At 41.7% G+C, this 24,726-nt stretch overlaps 2 protein-coding genes across 2 annotated transcripts in view; one reads left to right on the top strand and one right to left on the bottom strand.

Moving 5' to 3' along the window:
* LOC150051242 (uncharacterized) overlaps window positions 1-21,564 on the bottom strand; it is a 31,260-nt gene extending 9,696 nt beyond the window's left edge. The window contains exons 1-2 of the mRNA XM_090350119.1: window positions 21,152-21,564; window positions 20,192-20,228 (exon numbers count right to left, since the gene is read on the bottom strand). Coding sequence (XP_090206245.1) covers window positions 20,192-20,228; window positions 21,152-21,549 — 435 coding nt within the window. The 5' untranslated portion in view covers window positions 21,550-21,564. The remainder of the gene's footprint in view (window positions 1-20,191; window positions 20,229-21,151) is intronic.
* Window positions 144-19,942, top strand: LOC150051243 (leucine-rich repeat-containing protein 37A2-like). The gene is made up of 12 exons (XM_090351453.1): window positions 144-160; window positions 485-556; window positions 1,774-1,845; window positions 3,961-4,032; window positions 4,638-4,718; window positions 7,592-7,663; window positions 8,622-8,696; window positions 10,419-10,537; window positions 10,944-12,742; window positions 13,081-13,179; window positions 19,699-19,796; window positions 19,840-19,942. Exons 1-12 carry the CDS (start codon window positions 144-146, stop codon window positions 19,940-19,942), a joined length of 2,679 nt encoding a protein of 892 aa, XP_090207579.1.
* Window positions 21,565-24,726: the final 3,162 nt, after the last annotated feature.

Here is a 24,726-nt window from a genome sequence, read left to right as displayed (position 1 = left end):
TTCTTCCTCCTCCTCATGCTGCTGCTCCTCCTCCTCCTCCTCTCCTCCTCCTCCTCTTCGTCCTCCTCTTCCTCCTCCTCCTCCTCCTCCTCCTTCTTCCTCTCTTTCTTGTTGACAAACATATCGCTGAGCTATTTCACTCAATGCTAGTTGCACTCCAGTACTTGGAGCCATTGTGCCATTTCCAGGTTTTCTTGGTGGTTATTTGGAATTGAGTCTCACAGTTTCTTGCCTAGGCTAGCTTACAAGGTGATCATGAGATCTCAGCGTCTTGAGTGGCTAGGATTACAGGTATAAGCCACTGGTGACTGGTCACTCTGTTTCTTTATTATTGTATAAACTGTGAGGAAACTCGGGGCTTCATAATATAGAAAATGTGGGGTCTTTCTTCTGCATTTAATCACGCCTTCTGAGTTAGCAATGACTCTCTCATTCTGATCTTTCTATTCCTGCTTATTTATGGATATAAATTATTTCTCAATAGAATTTCCCAAGGAAATGATATTTCTTATATTGAAGAAAATATATGGAGATTGTACTGTTGGACTGAGAAACTGTGAGTATATTCTCTCCAAATATAAATAAAACACTGTACTGTTGAGCCCCTGTTGGTCTAGAATTATTTTTTTGTAGGTCATCTGCCTGGGCCATGTCCCTGAGCTCTTTAGCTCAAAGCTGTTGCCCTACAACTGGGCCTGGGCAATGTCCCTGAGCTCTTCTGCTCAAGGCTACTGCTCTACTCCTTGAGCCTCAGCCTATCTTTGTTTTTTCTAGTGACTAATTAGAGATAAGAGTCTCACGGACTTTAGTACCTGGGCTGGCTTTGACTCATGATCCTCAGATCTCAGCCTCCTGAGTAGCTAGGCTTACAGGTGTGAGGCACTGTGCTTAGCTTTGGTCCCAAATTTTGAAGAGAATTCCTCTGAGAGAACCTCTACACCCTGATCAACCTCTACTGACTGAAATTCTGTAATTGTTTGAAACATTAAGCTTTATGGGTACTCAGGGTATTATTAAGTGGCAGAGTACTTGTCTCACATGCATGATGAAGCCTTATTTTCTATCATGCAAAATAAATTTCATGGACCCTCTTTGAATTAAGTATATGGCAAGTTGAAGTTATTATCTATTGTACAAGTGAGGCATGCTTATTTTCATCATATATGCAAATGAAATAACATAGTAAAAAGTATACCTGAAATGATTATAGTAGATCTATTTTCCCAGGCAGTTTTATACCATTTTGTTCTATATATATGTATATATATATATATATATTACTTTTGCATATAGTAGAATAGGTTTGTGGTATCATTTTCTTACTGCCTGTTTACTTCTTATAGAAATGGTAACATTGTGCATCTTGCATATATCATGCTATCTGCTTTGAATGTTAACATTCCTGTACATATATAAAAGATTATCCTATTCCTTTCATCTTCTGCATGATATTTCATAGTGTGGATGTCTCATGCTTGATTTAGTACCTCCCATAGTATTTATAGACCATGCCCAGTTGCATGTTGACCTGCATTTATAGACCTGCAGTTGCAGATTGTTGCAGTCATGGCTACAATGAACATTCACATACATACTACTTTGTGAACCATCATTCTGTGGACATGAAATGGTAATTGTCCTCAAGAAAGTTGTGCCACAATATACTCTAGGCAACAGAAAATGCCAGCCTTCTTTTTTCCATACTTTCTCTATTCAATATAGTCCCCAATGCTGGATGAATTTAGATCCAGAAATGACCTTTTTATCTTCCAGAATTCTCAGCGAAAATCGCCTCACTGAATTACATAAGGATACATTTGAAGGCCTCCTATCCCTTGAATATTTGTAAGTTAGTAAGTTTATCACATCATTAATATTTGTGACTAATTATGTATAAAATACATATTCAAATTAATTACTGAAATCTCTGTGAGTTGTGGAAGTAATTCTGTCTGTCTCAGCTCATCTCAAATAAATACTTGCTTTTCATTATGAGTTTAACTATACAGACACCACATAGATGGGGGAAAAGTGTCCTGAGAAAAATGGTAATAAGACCTCGGCAATGGCTCAGCAATTGCTGATACTCATAAGAGAATGGTCTAAAAATACACAGACTGCCAGGCACAGGTGGCTCATGCCTGTACTCCCAGCTAATCAGGAGGCTGAGCTATGAGGATCTTGATTCAAAGCCAGCTGGCACAAGAAATTCCGTGAGACTATTATCTCCAATTAACCACTAGAAAACTGGAAGCGGTCCTGTGGCTCAGTGGTAAGGCACTAGCCTTGTTAAAGCTCAAATACAGTGCTCAGGCTCTGAGTTCAAGCCCCAGGACTGGCCAAAAAAAATAGAAGAGAGTATCAAGAGATTTAGATAACACACAAAAAAATTATTTGCATTATCAACCCTTCTATGTTCTAAGGTGATGTTTTTGGTTTGTTTTTGCCAGTCCTAGGGTTTAAAGTCCGGGACTAGGCTCTGCGTATCCCTGATCTTCGTTTTCTCTAGACTAGCACTCTACTAAATTGAGGCACAGCACTACTTCTAGGTTTGTCTGTTTATGTGGTACTGAGGGATCTGACCTATGGCTTTCTGAATGCTAAGCAAGCACTCTAACACTAAGCCACCTTCCCAGCCTGATGGACAGTTTTTGTTGTTGGTAGTTTGTTTGTTTTTAGTCAGACATGGCTTGAACTCAGGGCCTGAGCACTGTCCTTGGTCTTTTTCAAGCCTAGAGCTCTGCCACTGGAGCCCCAGCACCACTTCTGGCTTTTTCTATGTATGTGGTACTAAGGAATCGAACCCAGGACTTCATGAATGCTAGGCAACCACGCTACCATTAAGCCAAACTCTCAGCCCCCTGATGGCAAGTTTTATATTGACTTTTTGAGGCCTTTCTGCCCCACACCTTTCAAACATGGTTTAGAAGAAAACTTCCGTGAATTCATCCCTCTGGCTTTCCTACCCTGAAATGCATTACAAGATATTTATATCACACTAGCATGTATATCGTCATCATTCACGAATGAAAAGGAGATGAAATTGACTGTGCCTAGATTGGCACACAAAGATGAGTAAATCAGGGACCTACCTTTAAGAATTCACAGGCTTCATTGCTCAAACCACAGTGCATGCAGCAGAGGGCAAAAAAAGGTGTACTTCCAGCAAATAGCTGAAAGTGGGGTATGGTTCAAGTGGTAGAACACCAGATTCTGAGTGAATAAGCCAAGCAACAGTCCAACGCTCTGAGTTTAAGCCCCAGGATAGGCCTATATGTTATACATAGAACAGGAATGCAATGAATATGTTACATGTCATATATATATAATATGTACAAAATATAGGACTTGCTGGGTGGAGTGGCTCATGCCTGTAATCCTAGCTACTCAGGATTTATGATCTGAGGGACAAGGTTCAAACCACCTGTGCATAAAAGGACCTGAGACTCTTATCTCCAATTAACCTCCAGAAAATGCGAAGTAAGGCTTGGCTCGCAGGTAGGGGAGTAGCCTTGAGCTGAAATGCTCAGGAACAATGCCCAGGCCCAGGGGTAGGGTGGTAGCCTTGAGCTGATAGAGCTCAAGAGTTCAGGCTCAGAGTCCAAGCCCCATGACCCACAAAAAACAATATCTAGGACTTTACAGTATAATTATATACAGAACTCAAACCTTTGGACTTATAGAATCAAGTCTGATGAGAATATAAAATATTACTTAATTGTACTTCTGCTCTCTTGAAAGATTATCCAAAATTTTCAGAATCTAAAGTTATGTATTTCATTGATGGTAATCAATCCTTCAGGTGTGCTCAGATGTAAGGAAGTTCAAATCCAAATCCAAAGGTTTGTTGTTTAAAACTGTTGCATATTCAATATTTTCTGTCCTAAAGTTTACTACTTATTCACCCTCATTGGTATCTAATAGTTTTGAGTGCACTATTTTCCTCTGTCTTTTTTCTAGAGATTTGTCCTGCAATAAAATACAGTCAATTGAAAGACGCACATTTGAACCATTGCCTTTTCTGAAGTTTGTGTAAGTTGCAAATAGAACTTTATAATATCACATATATCATCTTATTTTGCAGCAGGATTAAAATGTTGCTAGCGAAAAGTCACTATACATAATATGTGTGTGTGTGTGTATGCATGTGTGTTTGTGTGTGTGTGTGTGTGTGTGTGTGTGTATGTGAAATTGTTTTAGACCAGCAAAGTTGAATGTAAGAACCATTACAAGTCAGACAAGAATCATTGCAATGGTTCTCAGCGAGTGGACTGCACCCACAAGACATTTGGCAACTGTGGATATGTTACAGATATCTAGTGGGCACACATGTCTACAGGGATACAGGTGTCCTACTTGCATGTACAGGACAAGGCCCAAGGAATTGTACAGCCCATTATGTGATGGGAAAACCTGTTCTCCGTAAGTGAAAATCACTTGATACTGAATGTGTAAATATGGAGGCATAAATAACCAGCCAGTGTTGTCCATAGGAAGATTTCTTTAAAGCATGGGGAAGTAACAGAATCATGTTTCATTGTCTGTAAATTAGAATCACTGTGAAATGATAAAGTTCTGAAAGAATGTCTCTTATCGTTTTTCTTTGGCTTATGTCTTTTTTTTTTTTTTTTTTTTAGAAATCTTGGTTGCAATTTAATCCCAGAACTGAGCGCTGGAACATTCCAGGCATGGCATGGAATGCCATTTTTACACCACATGTAAGTGGTATAGAAAATAAGCATGCTAAATTAAACCCTATTTATGTGTTGAAAACCTAATATCCTTATTATCTGGGTGTAAGAACTATATGAACTCTCAAAAGTATGTCTTTAATATCCAGTAACTTTCCCCCCTTTTTTAAAGTATGCTCATTGTTATTATTAGTTTCTTTTTTTTTTTTGGTGGGAGAGTCATGGGGCTTGAGCTCAGTATGTACACTGTTCCTGAACTCTTAGCTCATGGCTACTGCCCGACCCTTAAGGAAAGTCCCACCTCCTGTTTTCTATAGGTTAATTGCAGATAAGAGTCTCAGGTTCTTTTGTGCCTGGACTGGCTTTGAACTGTGATCCTCAGATCTCAGCTTCCTGAGTAGCTAGGATTACAGGTGTGAGTCACCCCACCCGGTTCCTTTAGTCGGTTTTTGCATGTGTAAATGCATTCAGTTCCCTGCATGTTATCATGCCTAGTTGTATTTTTAAATTTAGCTTCCACATATGAGAGACAACTTGTGTGCCATCTCTCTCTGCCTGGCTTACTTCACTGAACATGTTTATCTAGGTCCATCCATTTCCCTGTAAATGACACAACCTTATTCTTTCTAATGATGAGTAAAATTCTACTGTGTGTAGGTGCCACATTTTCTTGATCTCTACCCATCTGTTGAAGAGCATTTGGGCTGTTTCCATAACTTGGCTATTGTGAATAGTGTAGCAGAAAACATAATTATGCCAATGTCCTTACTATATTCTGACTTGTGATGTTCTGGGTGGTTGCCCCTAAATGATAATCATTTTTTTCAAATGAGGGTAAAAATAAGGTATAGAAGGCTAGGTGACTCATATGACTAAGTCATACAACCGCCTGGTTTTGTTTTCCTACTTTGGCTAGGGCAACAGAAGACAGCAAGCAAGTAATCTTCAAATGATCTCTGACATGGGAGGTAATGGCTGCTCTGATATGTGTGAGGCTAGCATTCATTGCTTCTGCATTGCAGAACAAATGCCTGACTACTCAAATGTCTGGGAGGCAGACGCGCAGAGAGCAAAGTTGATCACCCAGTCCTTCACTGAGCAAAATGGTGTGGCTGCTTTCTCAGTGCCAGTTTCTTCTAATGGTGACACAGGGCACTTCTCTGAGTCAGGCAGAATGTTATTTGTCAAGTATGTGTCTCTGAAGTTGTGAATTACTTTGTTCAATAGGAACCGCTGAGGTATAGAAAAGGGTATACATTCAAAAATGAAATACATGGCTTCTGACAGATTTCTATACATTTTTCCTTCTTGAATACCTTAAACATGAAATGTATTTTTAGTTCATTTCAGTTCTAAATGTTGGAGCCAGGTGCAGTGGCTCACGCCTGTAATCCTAGCTACTCAGGAGGCTGAGATCTGAGGATCAAGGTTCAAAGCCAACCCGGTCACTTTAGTCTCAGGAGACACTTATCTCCAATTAGTCACCAAAAACTGAAAGTGGCTGAAAGTGGAGCGTTGCTCAAGGGGTAGGGTGGTAGCCTTGAGCTGAAAAGCTCAGGGATAGCACCCTGGCACAGAGTCCAAGCCCCAAAACCAACCAAAAAACAAAAGGGACATTGTTTGCCAGACATGGTAGAAAACCTATAATCTAGCCTTGCTCAAGATGTATAGCCAGGCAAAGAATACAGCAACCACTGTAGGCTACATACCTAAAACTTCATCTCAGAAAGAAAAAAACCTCTGTTGTTCAATGTCCTAAAGGATAATATGATGCAAAGTGAAATTTTCCTCTAAACTTGTCTTTATGAAAGACTGCCTCCTTGTGAATCAGTAAATTCGGATTCTTTCAAATTTATTTGTGTTGGTGGTGGATTGAGATGTAGTTGGAATCTCTATCAAGGTTGCCTGTGCTGGCTTTGAATCTTGATCCTCAAATCTCAGCCTCTGAGTAGCTACAATTATAGGTATGAGCTTACTTAGATGGACTGATTTTCACACATCTTTTCAGTTGTAAGTCATTGGTACACACCTATAATCCTAACTAATCAGTAGGCTGAGATCTGAGGATCCCAGTTCAAAGCCAGCCCATGCAAAAAAGTTCATGAGACATGAGACCCTCACCTCCAATGAAACCTCAGGGAAAAAAACCCACAAAAAAACAGAAGAACAACTATGGCTGAAAGTGGTGGAATGCCAGGCTTCAGTGAAAAATTTCAGGGAAAAAGCCCACCCCCCGAGTTCAAGTCCCATAACTGACATCACACACACACACACACACACACACACACACACACACACACACGCTTGTAGTCACTTCATTGGTTGGCACAGTGCCAACTCTATGACTTTAGAAGCTGTTGGACTTTGCAAAGCAGAAAGTCTATATATTATTGAGGAAAAGCCCTTACCCTTGCTAGCTGGTCTTGAGCACTAAGAGACAAGAGAAAAAGGAGAATAAATCAGGCCTTATCCATATTGAATTATTTACCCACTATAGAGTTTCAGTCATGCTATATTTTCAGGGAACATTCAGCTGATATCCCAAAAACAGCCTATTACTTTTCACTCAGTTCAGTAGCATTGGTTTTCTGTTGAGAACTGTAGGTACACAGAAGTTTGCACGCTTCTGGATCTTTGTGGTTTGTACTAGAAGCCTGGTTCAGTCTCAACTATCCAATACCTCTCTACTCCTATACCTTTTCTTTTTCCATATTCTTTTCTAGAATTCTGGGAAGTTTCTAAATAAAGTCTGCTTTATGGATTGTAAGTGTGACCTAGAGTAAAGACTCTGATTTCCTTTAAACCTACAAGTTATAAACCAAATAAATGAATATAAAGTTTTTATGAAGACTAATTCAAATTGAAAAAGTTGATCATTTCAATTCCATTGCCATTTTCAGAATTCTCAATCGTAATCCTCTAACAGCTGTTGAAGATTCCTATCTTTTTAAATTGCCAGCATTAAAATATCTGTAAGTATTTCAGAGATAATTTCTGTTCTTCCTGATTAGGTTTTCCAAATGTTAAATATTTTTCAGTGAGCCTAAGAAAGTCATTTTTTTCATTTCTACTACTGGTTCTAGCACTTGAACTCAGGATCTGGGCTCTGTCCATGAGCTTCTTTTGCTCAAGGCTAACACTCTACAACATGAGCAACAGCACCACTTCCAGATTTTTCTGATAGTTTAGTGGAGATAATAGTCTCACAAAATTTACTGCTCACACTGGATTCCAACCCTGATTCTCAAATCTCAACTTCCTGAGTAGATAGGATTACATTCTTGGGCCACCAGCACCCAGACTGAAAGTTAATTTTAGTTAATAGGTAATTGAATAAAACTTTTGGTAAAGGAAAGAACTAAGAAACCATTTATAATGAACAAAACAGTGGAAGGATAAACACGTGTAGAACCATCACTTTTTCCAGAGAGCAAAGAGGAATAAATGGTACACATTCTTTTATGAAGAAAAACAAAAGTAAACTGATAGTGAATGTATTGTGAAGATGCTAAGATAATGGTAAGAAAAGAATGATAATGGTTCGATACTAGGGCAAGATCATTAATTTGATGACGTGATGAGTTAACACAAAATTTTCAGTTAGAAAGTATTGAGCTGACTTACTCTTAGGGAAGCTGAAATTAAATGAACCTCATGTTCTTCAAGAATTTTTTTGCCAGTCCTGGGCCTTGAACTCAGGACCTGAGCACTCGCCTGTGCTTTGTCAAGGCTAGAGCTCTACCACTTGAGCCACAGCATGCTTCTGGCTTTTTTCTCTCTCTATATATATGGTACTGAAGAATCAAACCTGGGTCTTTGTGAATGCTACGCAAGCACTCTAGCACTAGGCTAAACTCCTGGTCCTTAAATGATCTTTTTTAAGAACATTTGAGTTGGGGTTTACCATGAATGTCTGGCTTTCTCCTGCAGAGACATGGGAACAACACAAGTGCGACTGACAACAGTGGAGAATGTCCTCATGTTGACCCTTACGTTGGAAAAACTGTAAGTTAATTGTTTTTACTTTTGTATCAATTTGTTGGCTTTTTTTTCAGGGTTTTATTCTTTGTAATATCAAGTTTATCAAAGTGACAGTTTATACAGTTAACGACATGCATTTTTTTTCCAGTCCTGGGGCTTGACCTCAAGGCCTGGACACTGCCTTTGAGCCGCTTTTGCTCAAGGCTAGCACTCTTCCACCTGAGCCACAGCACCACTTCTGGCTTTTTCTGTTCATATGGTACTGAGCAATCAAACCCAGGGCTTTATGCATGTTAGGCAAACACTCTACCACTAAGCCACATTCCCGGCCCATAACTTCACAGTTTTTAAGTGTACAGTTTGATGAGTTCACATGGATGTAACCACTACTGTGTTCCCATCACCCATAAAAGGCTCACAGTCAGTCCTTTTGCAGTGAATCCACTCCTTCCACCACCTCTGAAACCTCCAACCTTATATCTGGAACTGAAGTTCCACCTTTTCTAGAATAGCTTCTAAATGAAAACATAGAATTGGTCACTGTCTGGGTGTCACTGAACACACTGATAATTGATGGTTTCTCCATTTCCAAGCCTGGCTGCAGGTTGTTTGAACCTAAGATAATGTAATACAATTGGTGCCAAGCAAGAGGCCCACCCACAAGATGGAGGATCAGTGTTATCCAAGACATGGAGAGCAAAAGATGCTCTTGCCTAATACTGTATCAAGACTATTGCCAGTGCTCACAAAATGACTTCTTTTCAGGCCAGACCCGGAGCTTGAACTCAGGGCCTGGGCCTTGTGCCTGAGCTTTGTACTCAAGACTAGTGTTCTGCCCCTTGAACCATAGCACCACACCCAGTGTTTTGGTAGCTAATTGGAGATGAGTCTCATGAACTTTCCTGCACAGCCTGGCTTCTAAGTGTGATCCTCAGATCTCAGTCTTCATAGTAACTTGGATTACAGGGATGAGCTCTTGGTGTCCAGCTAATTTTCTAATTTGATCATTCCTCTACATTGTTTATGCTGCATTATTCTATCACAGGATAGCATCTCCTCTCTCTCTCTCTCTCTCTCTCTCTCTCTCTCTCTCTCTCTCTCTCTCTCTCTCTCTCTCTCTCTCTGCCACTTCTGGGGCTTGAATTTGACAGGGCCTGGGCACTGTCCTTGGGCTTTCTCAAAGCTAGCGATCTACCATGTAAGCCACAGCACCACTTCCAGCATTTCTGCATGTGGGGTACCCAGGAATTGAACCCAGAACTTCATGCATGCTAAGCAAGCAATCTACCACAAGGCCATACTCTCAGTTTTTAAGTATCACAATAGATTAATGGATTCTTCTTTACATTAGTTATAACCCATTATCATTTTGTTTTAGTTTGTATAATCTTTGTACAATTGATATACAGAGGGGTTGCAGTTTCAGCAATCAGGAATGAGTCATGAATACATTTCTTCTCCTCCCACTCACCCCGGTCTTGGGACTTGAACTCTGGGTCTGGGCTTGTCCCTGAGATCTTAAGCTCAAGGCCACAGCCCTACCACTTGAGCCTCAGCCTCACTTCGTTTTCTGGTGGTTAATTGGAGATGAGTCTCACAGGGCCAGGAGTCTGTCCTAGTGGTAGAGTGCTTGCCTCACATACACGACTTAGATGGGGGAAAATGGAGTTATTGGCTTTGCTTTGGCTCATCTATCACTTAGTAACCCTTTGCCCATTAACTTAATTCTCGGGTTTCCATTTATAGGGTCTTACCTCACACTATGGCAAGCTGTCTCTGCCAATTTAAAAACAATATTGAGGTTATCTGCAAGACAGTCAAGCTACATTGTGACAGTGCCTTGCTGACAAACATCACACACTGCCGTGAGTCTGTTGCCTGATATTTATTGTGTTCATTTTTAACTTTTCCTCAGTGATGATTTCTAAACAATTACAATTTTTATTCGTTTATCCAGTTAATCTCTGCATTTCTGAACTGCTTAAAGTCATGTTTTCAGTAGTGATTGTATACTTAAATAATTTAATTGTACATACGCATAAGAGCCAAGAGAAGGAAATAGACTGTGGTCTCTGCTTAATGCTTTGCCTTCCAATAATTATTCATTCAGATGGTGAAAAGGAGTCTGTAAGATTCTTTAAGTTTCAAGTGTTCTTTGTCTCTGTGACACTCCAATCTTTTCTGACCCCTAATGTATTCAACTGAGTTGTGAGGTGATAGAGTGACAAGAAGCGATCAGCCTTCTCTTATCAGTTTCTTCCTTTCTGACAGTTGAAGAAGCATCAATAGGGAACCCAGAAGGAACATTCATGAAAGTGCTAAAATCCCGCAAGGAGAAAACCAGCACCGAGCTGACTATTGAACCAGAGAGGGAACATTCTGACAAAAATTATGTATCATACTCAGGACTGATGAATGAGCAGCAAGAAATTGCTGAGGAGACTGATATTTTTACTGCACTAAGTTATATATTGGCCTATTTCACACAACGACATGAAATAGATACACATTCAACAGAATTACCATTCATTAAACTGCTTTTCTCAAATGTACCAAATGGAGACAACTCCATAAATGATTTAAAACTCAATACAGAGATTACCCCAGTTGTGCAGGCATCTGATGTCTCTATGTATAAAACTAAACTAAAGAAGATTCATCAGCTAAAAAATGTGTTTGGTACAAAAAGGCAGAGGAAATACAATAAAGTTAAAAAGAAAGACAAAGCATCAAGATTCAGGCAACCTAACCTTTTAGGCCCTAAATTTAAACGTCAAATCTTTCCCCACAAAGTGCAAAGTGTTAAACCACAGGTAGGCATCTGGGAAGAAATGGAGAGTGAAGAAGAAAGACTGCCAAGGCCCAACAGAGACCACAAGTGGCCAAAAAGCATACAGAAAAGGCACTACAAGGAAGTGAGCAGCTGGATAAAACAGAGTGCCCAAAATCTTGTGGAGAGCCCTGGTAAAAAAAAAAGAAGACTTGAGAAACCTCTATCAAGGGAGCTGGAGCCACCTCATGTGGCTCAAGAGCCCAGGAAATTGTTGGGAAACTCCTTGCACACAGAGCTCTCATTCATAAAGAAACATAAGGCAGTAGGCTCTTCTTTGCAGAATCATCACTCACAGAGCAGAGACTCCTTTTCCACCACTCTAAAAATCCCACATGAGTTCAGAAAAAAAGACAGAGAGTTAGCCTACAGTATGTTTGTTTTAGAAGAGGCAAATTCTAAAGTTAAAAACATGGAGCGTTCTAATCCAGTCATCTATTCCAAGAAAAATTACCATTTTCATAAGAATGGCTCTCCTGTGGCCCACAGAATACCCAAGGCCAAACTGAATAGAAAGGTCAGAAAGAAAACTTCACACTTCAGACCAGTGCTTGTAAATAGGCCTCCATTTTCTGCAGTAAGAAGCCTCATGAATTTCCCTTCAGAAGGAGACATTTCATCATGGGGAGAGCTGAGTTCTCGAGAGAACCCTTTTCAAGAATTCTATGCTGTTTCAACACCTTCTATGGACAACACTCCTGTAAAACACCAGATTGTAACAAATGCTTTGGTAGGAAATATTCTTGCACAAAATGTTCTTGTACCAGTAGGAATTCTCCCTAAAAACACCATTCCTGAAAATCTTGTTGCTCCAGGGTCCAGTGTGACTGCATTCAACTTAATGCCCTCTATCCAACAAAGCAAGGAGACACAATGGGAATACCTTAGCATGGGTACTGACTCACCTGTCAAGGCCATAATCACCCATTCGCAATCTCCCTCATATTCTGACCACTTTGAAATGCAGTTAAACCAAGAGCTAAAGCCACTTATTCCCAATAATGATGTGAGGAAGCTCCTGTCTCATCTTATCCGGACCTTGAGAATGGACTGCCCTAGAGCTGAAGTACAGATACCCTGTTCCAAGCTCATCTCCAGAACAGGCCTGCTGATGAAGCTTCTCAGTGAACAGCAAGAAGTAAAGGTATCGAGATCTGATTGGGATATGGACCAGTGGAAAATGGATAACTACATCAATGAGAACACTGAAGTTCAAAGTGAACAGCAAGAGTCAAGTGAGGTGAGTACAGCTGTAGAACTGCAAGCCCTGACTTCCCCATCCTTTAGATACAGCCAGGACTTGGTCCAGTCCAAAGTCATGTGATCATGACAGAATTCCCCACTGTTCTCCTTTACAGAGTGGAGTTAACCTTAAACTACAGGTAAGTTGTAGAGAAACTGCAAATTAGTAAGGCATAGAGTACATTAAATTTAACATATCCTTTGAGAAAGTTCCATGCTCTCCTTCTGGAAGAATGGGGTTTGAATAGCTTTCTTCCTCCTAATCTCTTTGTAAATTAACAAAATTATCCTTTTTTTTGCTTTTTGGTTGTTTTTTGTTTTTTGGTTTTTTTTTAGCTAACACAAGAAGTTCCGGGATATGGCTATAACAACAAACTCATCTTGGCAATATCTGTGACTGTAGTAGTATTGATTCTAATTTTCTGTCTCATTGAGGTAAGAACATTCATGCATGTTTCCAGAATATATCATGTTTTTGTAACCAAAAGTATTTTTCTGCTTTCCTGATTGTATTTCTTTGACTGTGTATACAGTTTAGTGTTTTCCTGATAGAATCCTATGTATCATTGTTACTCCTGTGCTAACAAGTTATTACTGCTCCTACAGAAAAAAAAATGAGTTCACTTGATAAAGTTGAATTTGATGCTTACTAAGTGGGAACCAGCATAGGTTCAGTGGGCAAAGATCATTAGTAATTGATCACTGGCCTTTGTTCAGGCAGGCCATGTGAATCTCATAGTGGTTCACTGATTTCCTAGAGATTTTTATAAAGTCAGATACTGTTGTTAATTTTTCTGTACAGTTCAATACTGTCTTTACATTTATATGTTTTCATTATTTGCTACTTTGATGAGCTCTGTGAGAACAGTAACATGCAGTGTTCTCTTCACATTTGATAGTAATGGTCAAAAAAGAATTGAGGCATTGTGGGTCCTGGTGGCTCATGTCTGTCATACTAGCTACTCAAGAGGCTGAGATCTGAGGTTTGAGGTTCAAAACCACCCCCCAGAGTTCAAGCCCCTTAACACCCCCCCCAAAAAGAATTGAGGCATTCTGCTAAGCAGCCTTGAGTGAATGTTCCACCAGCTAACAATTGCTGTATTACGTAGCTACTCTTCTAGCCTAAAATTTTGGAAATCTCACATTTCAGTAAATGTAAGCAAACAGACAAAGAAATCCTAAAAGTATTAAGAGAAAATAAAAGCAATATTTTCTTTTTTATAATTTTGCAATCAGAGAGAGCTTTCTGTGCCTGGTCCTTTAAACAGAAACCTTTGATACCTATCGACAACATGACCCTGAGATCCATGTCATTATGGATACTAAGTGTAGGGACAAAAAGGTTTCCATAGATTGTATCATCCAACCCTGGGGGACGATCTCACTCATCTTGTTTTACAGATGAAAGAGATGAACTTAAAGTCCCAATGGCAAAACTAATTCATTAGACTATTAATAAAGCTGTCTTTTTTGTTCTGTTCCCCGTAGAGAAAATAATACCAGGAGATATTTCAAACATGAAAATCCAATGTGAACCACCCCAAACCATTGAAAACACTAAGATAGTTAATGTAAAAGAGGGATTTGTCAAACTAAGAAAAAGGCAACCATCCAGTGGAGGAGCCAGGACTGGGAACAGCATGTGCATTTTTCTAGTTTCCAACACCACCTGTGCCTACCCCCACCCCTGTCTCTTAGTTTATAGCTTGGGCTCTCTCTCATGCTTTCCTAAGCCTGCCTTGTTATTTATACCTTTAATCCTTCTGGTATTTGTTCATGTTTTTGTATGGCTGAGATAGAGAATCTTTTTTCATCCTAAATGAGTATTCATTTGTAATAAAAATTCTTATTAAATGGTTCATTCATTTTTCACTGATCTAAAATACCATATTGACTTCTTCCTTTGATCCAACTGTCTTTACTGCACCAGCACCAGTGTTTGCTGTTAATTTATAACAGAGCAAATAAGGATGGTTAATCCAAGTAGTTAGCTTCATAATGCTTCCTTTGAAAATTTCTTAAGTTGTGTAATGGTCCACTTCATATCTCTTCTTGAATACCTTCCCTTCCCAAAGAGATCCTGTTGGATTTTCTTTTATAGGTACGTTAATTTGAAACAATATAGTGGTTAGTTGGAGAAAAGAGTCTTGGGGACTTTTCTGCTGAGGCTGCACTCCTGAGTAGGTTATTTTTAGGTGTGAGCCACCAGGAACTGGCTTTACAGTTTTGATTAAAGGCATGACATCATGCCTGGTCCTAGGTTTTTTTTTAATTTTTTATTGTAATTAATAGAGGAGTTACAGTTACAGTCGCCAGGCAGAAGGAGCATTACTTCATGCACATTGATACCCCTTCTGGTCCTAGGTTTTTAAGTTTTTGCTTTTTTTTTTGTCTGTCATAGAGCGTGTACTCAGGCCCTGGATGCCATCCCTTAATGTTCATTTTTTTTTTGTTTTTGTTTTTTTGTTCAAGGCTCGTGCTGCACCACAATAACCACAGCTTTATTTCCAGTTTTCAGATAATGAACTGGAGGTAAGAATGTTACTGAGTTTCCTCCCTCAGCAGGCTTTGAACTGTGATCCTCAGATCTCAGCCTCTTGAGTAGCTAGGATTACAGGTGTGAGCCACCAGTGCTAAGTGATTTTGAGGTTTTATTTCATAGATTTTCTTATACCTTTACTGTTGTTTATTCTAAGGTAGTTTCCTATTCCTTTATTGCTATTATAAGTTAGATCTTTCCTTTATCTCCAATTCCTATGGGAACCTAGGAGAGCTATTGTTTCTGTGCTGATCTCCATATTTTGTTTCTGCCCACTTCACTTTCATGTTATTAGGTCAATAATATTTGTTGATTCTCTTGGGTTTTCCTTGTTTTTTCTACATCCAGCTTTTCTGTGGGTAATTAGATGTCAGAGTCTCACGTACTTTCCTGCTCAGACTGGCTTCAAACTTTGATCCTCAGGTATGAAAAACAATGACTTGCTCTCTTAGGCGTTTTTTAGTTATCCATCATTTCATATACAAATAAGAATAGTTTGGTTCCTTTCCAATATTTGTGTTCTATTTATGTCTTCATTACATTGGTTGTCTTCAATAGGAGTGCCTCATGACAGTAATAATTGTAATAAAGACAGTAATCTTGTCTTTAATTTGATAATAATACTGGTGTTTTGGTCTTGAGGCAAGTCTGCAATTGATTAAAGGGCATTTTCTTTACTGTTTTAAGAGTTATCATGAGGAATTGTCTGTTGGATTTTATCTAAAATAGTATATGCCGGGCTGGGAGTTTGGCCTAGTGTTAGAGTGCCTGCCTGGCATGCACAAAGACCCGGGTTTGATTCCTCGGTACCACTTACATAGGAAAAAAAAAGCCAGAAGTAGTGCTATGGCTCAAGTGGTAGAGCTCTAGCCTTGAGAAAGTCCAAGGACAGTGCTCAGGTCCTGAGCTTAAAGCCCAGGACTGGCAAAAAAATAGTAAATCTTGGGCCAGGAGGATAGCCTAGTGGTAGAGTGCTTGCCTAGCATGCATGAAGCCCAGGGTTTGATTCCTTGGTTCCACATATGCAGAAAAAAGTGGAAGTGGCACTGTGGCTTAAGTAGCAGAGTACTAGCCTTGAGCAAAAAGTGTCCAAAGAGGGCCAGGAGTGTGGCCTATTGGTAGAGTGCTTGCCTAGCATGCACGAAGAACTGGGTTCCATTCCTCAGTACCACATACATAGGAAAAGTCAGAAGTGGTGCTGTGGCTCAAGTGATAGAGTGCTAGCCTTGAGAAAGCCCAAGGATAGTATCCAGGCCCTGAGTTCAAGCCCCAGGACTGGCAAAAAGAAAGAGAAGAGAGAGAGAGAGAGAGAGAGAGAGAGAGAGAGAGAGAGAGAGAGAGAGAGAGAGAGAGAGAGAGAGAGAGAGAGAGAGGAGAGAGAGAGAGAGGAAGGAAGGAAGGAAGGAAAGAAGGAAGGAAGGAAGGAAGGAAGGAAGGAAGGAAGGAAGGAAGGAAGGAAGGGAGAAAATTCACTAGAAAGTATGGGACAGTCCCATTTTCCCATATCTCAGTAACATAAGGTGAAGGATGGATAAATCACCCTGGGTCACCCTGAGCAGTGAATGGAACAGAGTCCAGATTGTTCAAGCTCATCTATCCCTCCTCTGACTGATGTGTTAGCCAGTGCTGGCCTTAAGATCCCTGTTCTCCTGATGCCTCCCAAAGCTAATTCCTGAGAGGGGAAATGTGTTTCTCCTTATGTGGTATTTTAGTGAGCAGAAAAATATGAATATTTTTTACTGAGCTTGAAGTACAAGATTAAACCGTAGCAATCACAAGCTGTAGCAGCAGCAGCAGCTGCCAGCAATACCATTGAGTTACTTGATACCAAGCCCTACCTCAGACATTTCACAGCCTGTATCATTTAGCCACATACTCCACAAAAGCATACTTTGTTTCTTGTTTTTGTTTCTTCCTAGTTTGAAGCATAACCAGCAGAGTTCACAGAATGTAGGCTACCTACCCAGCTACCCAAGGCCACACATTCAAAACCAGTGGTTTGGACTTCAACTCAGCACCATTGAGATTCCAAAGCCTCCTAATTATTCCACTGTCTGGTTTTAGGGCACATGCTTATGAAGAGATATAAGAAGTGCCACCAGCAAAAATGATGGCAGTGACAATGTGGTGAGTTATGATGGCTATTACTGAGCAATCACCTACAGGCCAAGCACAGTACTTGGCATTAAGTTCATTGTTACAAGGACCTAAACTCCCCAGGCCAGCTTATATTCCTAAAATGGGGACATAGGTATTTCTTTTAATAAGACTATTGGACAAAAAGACAAGAGCTCACCTCAGTGATTCTATCACTGGACTTCCTAAAGATTGTGCCAGGATTGGAGGCAGTATTGGATTCCTGTTTTGACACATTTCCTGTACTTCAAAAAAACTTAAATAATATTTTATGTGAATCTTTCAATTAGATACAATTAAATTTTACAATTAGGTGAAATTGAAGAAATCCTTTATTGTTCAACTATTCCTAATTGTGGCAGTATATGTCTGAGTCACAAAATCAGCTTTTGAGTAAAAGAGAGGTGAACACCCAGACCAACAGCCTCTGTATGGATGAAAATTCTCACAATGTCAATGATACTTTTCAGAGAAAAGAGATGTTTCTAATGAGATGATGGCAGGAGACAATAATATGATTAGAATAAAAATGCTATGCGATATATCTTTTTCAGAGGAGGGAAACCAGAGATCCTAACAAGAGTGCATAAGAGATGGAACTTGAACTGAGTCTTCATAGTGATCTGTGTCTGGTGTTGAGGAAAAGACAATTGAGTCACCTAGTTAGACCCTTTCCTAGGGTCACCTAGCCTGGGAAGATGGAGAGACAATCCATACAGAAACTAGTGAACTGGATATGACAATGGCAATAGCTCAACTCCGGGTTAGCTAGAAGGAAGTAGATATTTGGAGGAAGGGGTGTGAAATAATGGGATTTTTTAGATGACAAGAGGCAAGGAAGGAAACTAGAAAGTAGAGGTGCAAGGGCACAGAAGCACAACTCCTCAAGGTGTGCTTGTACTATGGACAGTCTGCTGGCGTTCTAGAACATGACATACAAGGAATACAAAGAATAAATGCTATAGACTGCATAGGTAACAGACCTATCCCACAGGCCCTGGCATAGGCCCAGGAACCGTAAGATGAGTAACTGACAGGCTAAACAGCAGCAACATGATCAAGCTTAGGTTTTCGGATGCTTCTTAGATGGTAGCTTAAAAGAGGAGAGAGAGGGGCAGGGAGTTTGGCCTAGTGGTAGAGTGCTTGCCTTAGCATGCATGAAGACCCGGGTTCAATTCCTCGGTACCACATACATAGAAAAAAGCCAAAAATGGCGCTGAGGCCCAAGTGATAGAGCTCTAGCCTTGAGAAAGTCCAAGGACAGAGCTCAGGCCCTGAGCTCAAGCCCAGGACTGCCAAAAAAAAAATAAAAGAGAGAGAAAAAAAATGGGGGTCAGGGTATCCACACATAACAGGAATTGGGGCAAAATGGGGCGTCAGGTAGGTTTGATACACTATGGGCTTTGCAAGCTCAGTAAATCAATGAGATCCTCCTCCTCAACCAAGCAGAGTCTATTGGTGATAAGGATGTTTCCTGATTCTCTAGCCATCTATGCATGTGATGTATTCCTAAACAGGCTCCCTCCCTGCAAAAATTCCAGCTTTGGTGCCCCAAGTCCTGCTAAGTGTGGTGGTCTGCCCTGCCTTCTCAAAAGATTGGGAGATTGAGCATACTCTATTGTCAGACTGCTTTGTAGATCCATTAGCCTGCAGCTTAGCCTAATATGCAAGGCCTTAGCTTCCATCTCCAGTACCTCCTTCTCCACCCCCCCAACACACACATGCACTTGACACTCAAAGCAGAAAGGGCAAGGGAAGCTGATATGCAGCCTATTGAACAATAAAGTTGGAAGGTAGATTTGGCACCGCATTTTGGAAGACTTGGCCTTGTAAGCTGATGGACACAAATTTCCTGCAACTACTATAAAACCTGAGAGCCAGACCTTGGAAGATGAAGCAATGATACAGGGTCTGGGTCACATACTAAGACCACCAATCTAGCCCTACCTGGACTTCTTAACTATTACTTGAGAATTCAATAAGTTTCTTACTAAACCCAATGTTGGGTTCAAAGCTTGCCTCGGTAAAATTGTCACAAGATCCTACTTAAAAACAAATTGACAGAAAAAAAGAGATGAGACTCAAATGACAGCACTCAAGCTGGAGGGTTTCAGTTAATTCCTGAATATTGCCACACAGTGATAGCTACAAACAGTCCTGAAGTCAAATTGAAATGATGACCCCTACAGGTCTGCAGCTAGACAATGTACTTAAGCTCTAGTGGAGAGGTGGATGGACCCTCTTCCCCTGTGGTGCTGTTCCACCCATGTTCTTCCCAGGGGCCCAGCCTGGAGAAGCAGTTGCTGCTCAAGGGAAGCTGCTCTTGTGTGAAAGAGGAAGAACTCATGACCAGAGATCATCGTGAGGCCCCTTCAAGGTGACATTCCTAACTACACTTTCATTTCTACTTTATCCCACAGACCAAACCAAGTGACATATACAATCCCAAATTCAGGGAATGGGAAAAGACAGTGCATCCCTGATGAGACCGTGGATGTTGGAAGAGGCAAGAAGCAGAAGTAATTCTACCTCGGTGTGCATTGAGCCTGAGTTTGGGACTGCTCTTGCAGTGGTTCACAGTGTAGTAAAGGAAGTGCCTATCATTGTGGGGACTGTCCTCTGTGAGCTCAGGGACCCTGACAAAGCAAGAACCACATCTTTCTCTCCACACAGCCCCTGCTCCCAATCCCCAATGCTTAGCACCACTCCCTGCACTAGGTATTAAGAATAATAGTCTTGACAGTGAGAGTATTTTCAAAGTGTCTAGCTTACCTTAATTTCTGCCTTCCCCAGACACTGTTTTCCAAGCCTTCAGGGGAGAAAAAAAATGTGATTAATCCTAAATAATCTCAAAGACAGCAGACACAGTGGAAAAGGGTGGAGAGTACATATTAGAGATCCCCTAGTCCCTCAAAGCATTCACTGTCAAGTCACCAGTGATCTGGCTGTGCCAGGCTTGACCAGAAACTCTAACCTTTTGCCAAGATGTCCCCAGAAAATTCTTTCTTTCTCACCTTGTTTACAAAGGGTTTAACATGAAGAGAAACACTGTATGATCTTGTGTATCTTTTTTCCTGTTCAACTATCCACTGTTCCCAACACACTTCGACTCACCTAACCTAAAACCTAGAGGGGGGGCAGATTCTCACTCCTGGCAGAATAATTGAACTGCCAGACCCCAGAGAGGGAAGGGACACACCCTAACAGAAGCCCAGGGACAGGGGACTCAGGACTCAGGGGCTCCGGATCAAAGGAGCTTGCCTTATATAATTGGCCTGTTCCCGGCCATCCGGGTGCCTGCATTCTAACCTCTCTCCAGCCCAGGCCCAAGGCTGCATTTGACCTCAGCAGCACTGGGCCTGGCACCTCCTGTCCTGCCCTTTGCTGACTGCAAGGTGCTCCCTCTTTCCAGTTTCTCACTGCATCTTTAGAAAGATCAGCGTCTCCTCTTCCATGGGAAGGAGACGTGTTCCGAAGAGGGACGGAGGTCCCCGGGCTCTGTGCTGGAGGCGCCGAGGAGGGGCTGACAGGCCAGGGACACCCAGGAGGGTGCGTTAGGCCCAGGGGAGCCTCAGGGCGATCTTCAGGGAGAAGGGACAGACCAAGCAGGTGTGGCTCAGGCTCCAGAGAACCCAGCCAGGGGCAGGCTGGGACCTGGGTCCCGGTTCTGCCCACAGGGTGGCGCCATGGCCCTCGGGGAGGAGACGGAGGAGGGCTGGTCATCGCCCCAACCTTCGGGTGAGGGGCCGCGGTGACAGTGCCCCCTGGTCACGCAGTGGTGGCTGAGGTCCTGAGAAAGGAAAGCCCTGTAGACGTCGGGAACTCGGCTGGCGCAGACCTGCGGGAGACGGGCGCAGGGAGCGCGTCGCCCCAGCTGCACAGGTCCGGGCCTGGCTAGGGACCCGAGGCCATGGTGGAGCCTTGGTGGCAGGCAGTGTCCTGGGTCCCCTCCCGGGGTGTGGAAGGCCGTTGGCCCCGCCCCGCGTCCTCAGCCCCTGGCTCCGCCCTCGGGAGGCGGGACCCAAGTGCGGAGCGAACGTGATGGCGTCAGGCGCTCCCCTGCGGCTTCCTGCTGGTGGTGGCCAGGAACTGCAGGCAGAAGAGAGACAGCTCTCCCTCTCCTCTTCCATCCTCCCTTCCTTCAGCCCTGCAAATGACCCATGGGAGATTAAATCCAAAGAGAACTGAGTGAAAGGCTGTGGAGGAGAATAAATGCTTCTGCCTAGTATGGTTCTGCAGGTGGTTATGCACAGGGACTTTTGGGAAAGAAAAATGGTAAGTGGGGCTGACAACTCTAGCTATGCTTCAGGCCAAGTCACATGCAAAGTTCTCCCTAGAGGTACTGTAGGGACCTTCGGGACAGGCTTGGAGAGCTCCTGCAGGTCCTGTCTGTGTGCATGGAATTGATTCCAGAGGCTCAGAATGAGGGAGCCTTTGGTCATTTTGATTATGAACCAAAGCACAGGTTTGTTCCAGTAAATCCTGAGATGTACATAGTGGCACACATGAAATAGCCTCAGCTGTCACTAATTGTCTATTTCTTTTCGAGCAAGAAGCTTTTTTGGTTTATGCGAAGGCAGTGCCCTGAGAATCGAGAGTCAGGCGAGTTAATTGGAGAGGATGTGGTGCTATAGCCAGAAAATTATGTTCCCCTAGACTTTCCTCGGAGGGCTTCTTTTTAACTTTGGCTGAGGGATATGTACAGATCTCTTATTGATACAAGCAAGAAAAACATGGCCAAGAAGCTACATGACAAGGACTCCTCTGATGAAGATGAGGTTTTCCAGAAGAAACAAGGGGGAATATGGAGGCACAAGTTAACATTCCTAGATAACAAGGCATAGATTGGGAGTGAAGGGTGCAAGGGAAAGTCTGGTTGTTCCCTTCAAGACTAAAAGCTTGGCATTGTTATTTTTCCAGGAAACTGATCAAAATAACTATAGACATACCCCACCACCACCACTACACCTCCATCACCTCTTCCACAAGCTGGGATTCAGAGAGGGAAAGTGCTGGGTGTTATGGGATCTTTCTTCCACAAAAACTTGGAACTGTTTTCCTCTGACAAAGGCTTCAAACCTTCCTTTTCAGAGAAAGGATGCACTGAGTAAACAGGGACAGGAGATTCCAAGTGGCTCTGTTCAAAAGTCCAACTCTTGAACAAAAGGCGCATGGTATCCTTAATATGTGGCTATTAAATCCAAAGAGTACAAGAGCGAGGACTCAATAACTGCATACCCAAAGCTATGGACATGGTAATGGAAATATAAACATAACTATATAGACTTAAAAACCTATGACTCTATAGACATAATGTTTTACTTCATAAAGCAAGGCAAGCTTGTCCTGGTGAGCTTGTCCTATGCCATTAATACTGTACCTAGGCCAGTTGTGTTCACAAACACTATACTCTTTTTTGGGAGGGAAGGAGATATTGATTTTTATTTGGGCTTCTCACAGTGACTAGAACCGCTCTGCGTCAGAAACACTGTTCTTTTGCCAAGATGTTCATAGAAGAAAAACAAGTAAGCACCTAAAACAAGGTGTATTTCCCATCTTGTTGAAAATGAGTTTGCCACCGAAAGAATATATAATCTTATCTGGTTTTTTCCTGTTCAACTATCCACTGTACCAAACATCTGCAGACTCACCTACTCTAAAACCACCTCTGAGAAACACCAAACTGAAAAGCCCCAAACAGCCACTCTAGCTTCTAGATCCTGGGTTCCAACCCCAATCCACAGTTCCATTGATTCAAACCTCTCCTTCAGGCCTGTCTATCTACAGAGGTTTATTTTTATTTTTATTTTTGCCAGTCCTGGGGCTTGAACTCAGAGCCTGGGCACTGTCCTTGGACATTTTTTCCTCAAGACTAGTGCTTTGCCACTTAAGCCACAGTGTCAGTTCCAGCTTTTTCTGTGTATGTGGTACCAAGGAATGGAATCCACAGGCCATACTCCCGGACTTATGTAGATGTCTTTAAGTTCCAGAGGTGCCCTTCCCTCAGCTAGTTACACAATCATGACCAAAAGGAAGAGATCTCAACAATGTAACTAAGGACTTAAGTCCAGGAAGGCCTCATTAACTAATTAGCTGAGGATATTCATTGGGGAGGGCCAAGGGCTATCAGTAAATAGGAGTTCTGCCAAAATTACCATCTGCTGAAAAACCAAAAACAATAAAGTGAAGATAAGAGGAGTCAGAGAAGGGAGGGCTATATAGGAGATAACTGAATGTGGCCTAAAAGCAAGTACTAAAGCCACAAAAGAGGGAGGAGTGTGGCCTACTTGGAAAAAAGAATCTTCTGATTCAAAAAGGCAGCTGATCTTTCAGACATGTTACTGCTAAGAAAAAAGTACCTCCTATCTGAAGAAAGTCTGATTTTTGATAAGGGTAGTAGAAGAGTCGGTGTTGGGAGAGGGGGTATAAAGCTTCTGAAGCAGTAGCTTCTAGCTCATGATTCTTGGGCTCCAAAGATAACCCATGGCCAAAAGCCTCTCCTTCAGGTACAATGCTCTAGACAGAGCCCTTATAGACAGAGCCCTTAAGCTCCTCTGTTGCCTTTTCTTCAGTGCGCTACAAGGCCAGGATCCTGAGGCTTAGACCTCAACAATCTAAATAAGGATCTGAGTCCTTTAAGGGTTTATTAATTGGCTAACTAGTCAGAAATGTGAGGTCAGGGAACCTCAGGGTCTTTCTTCTATTTTTCCTCCCATTCTCATTTCCCCCATATTCTTGGCAACAGTATTCTAAAAGGAAGCAAACTACAAACCAATGAAAACAAAAACTTCATGACTTATTTACCACTGCATTTTTACGACTTTTAACAGTGCTTGGAATACAGTGATATAAAAAAAATACTTGTTGAATGACCTGATGATTATACACATGCCAGGTATATTTCACAGACTGGGAAACTGAAGTATATGATTTTGATATGGTGGAGGCACTGTGATACCACTGCCATTAAATCAAGCTGTAAATCAAGCTATCAATAAACTGTGAGCTACACAGAAGACAGCACCCAAATGGAAGGATTGTACTGAAGGTAGAACTGTATTCAGCTTTCAACAGAAAGCATGGACAGTGGGTCCTCTTGGATCCTTTAAAATTGCCACTGTAGCCTGGGGGAGGGGCACACGGGTATCTAGTATCCTAATAGTAAGAGTCTTGCCTAGTAAGGCTAGATTCTGGGTTCGATCATCAACAATAACAACACATACACAGTTCTCACCAGGCTAATTTCTGTATAACAAGATCGTCAGAATCCAGAGAAAAAGTGCAGCAAAAAGCCCCCAGGAGGCTCT

Source organism: Megascapheus bottae, chromosome 17, assembly GCF_031878675.1.
Source record: "Megascapheus bottae isolate mThoBot1 chromosome 17, mThoBot2.hap1, whole genome shotgun sequence".
NCBI lineage: Eukaryota > Metazoa > Chordata > Mammalia > Rodentia > Geomyidae > Megascapheus > Megascapheus bottae.
The sequence above is the reverse complement of the archived record's forward strand: the minus strand, read 5'-3'. Positions and strand labels throughout refer to the sequence as shown.

Coding starts and splice junctions, on each gene's coding strand:
- LOC150051243 (XM_090351453.1), top strand. Junction 4,033..4,637: donor TTGCCTTTTCTGAAGTTTGT/GTAAGTTGCAAA, acceptor TTTTTTTTTTAG/AAATCTTGGTTGCAATTTAA. Junction 12,743..13,080: donor AACAGCAAGAGTCAAGTGAG/GTGAGTACAGCT, acceptor GTTTTTTTTTAG/CTAACACAAGAAGTTCCGGG.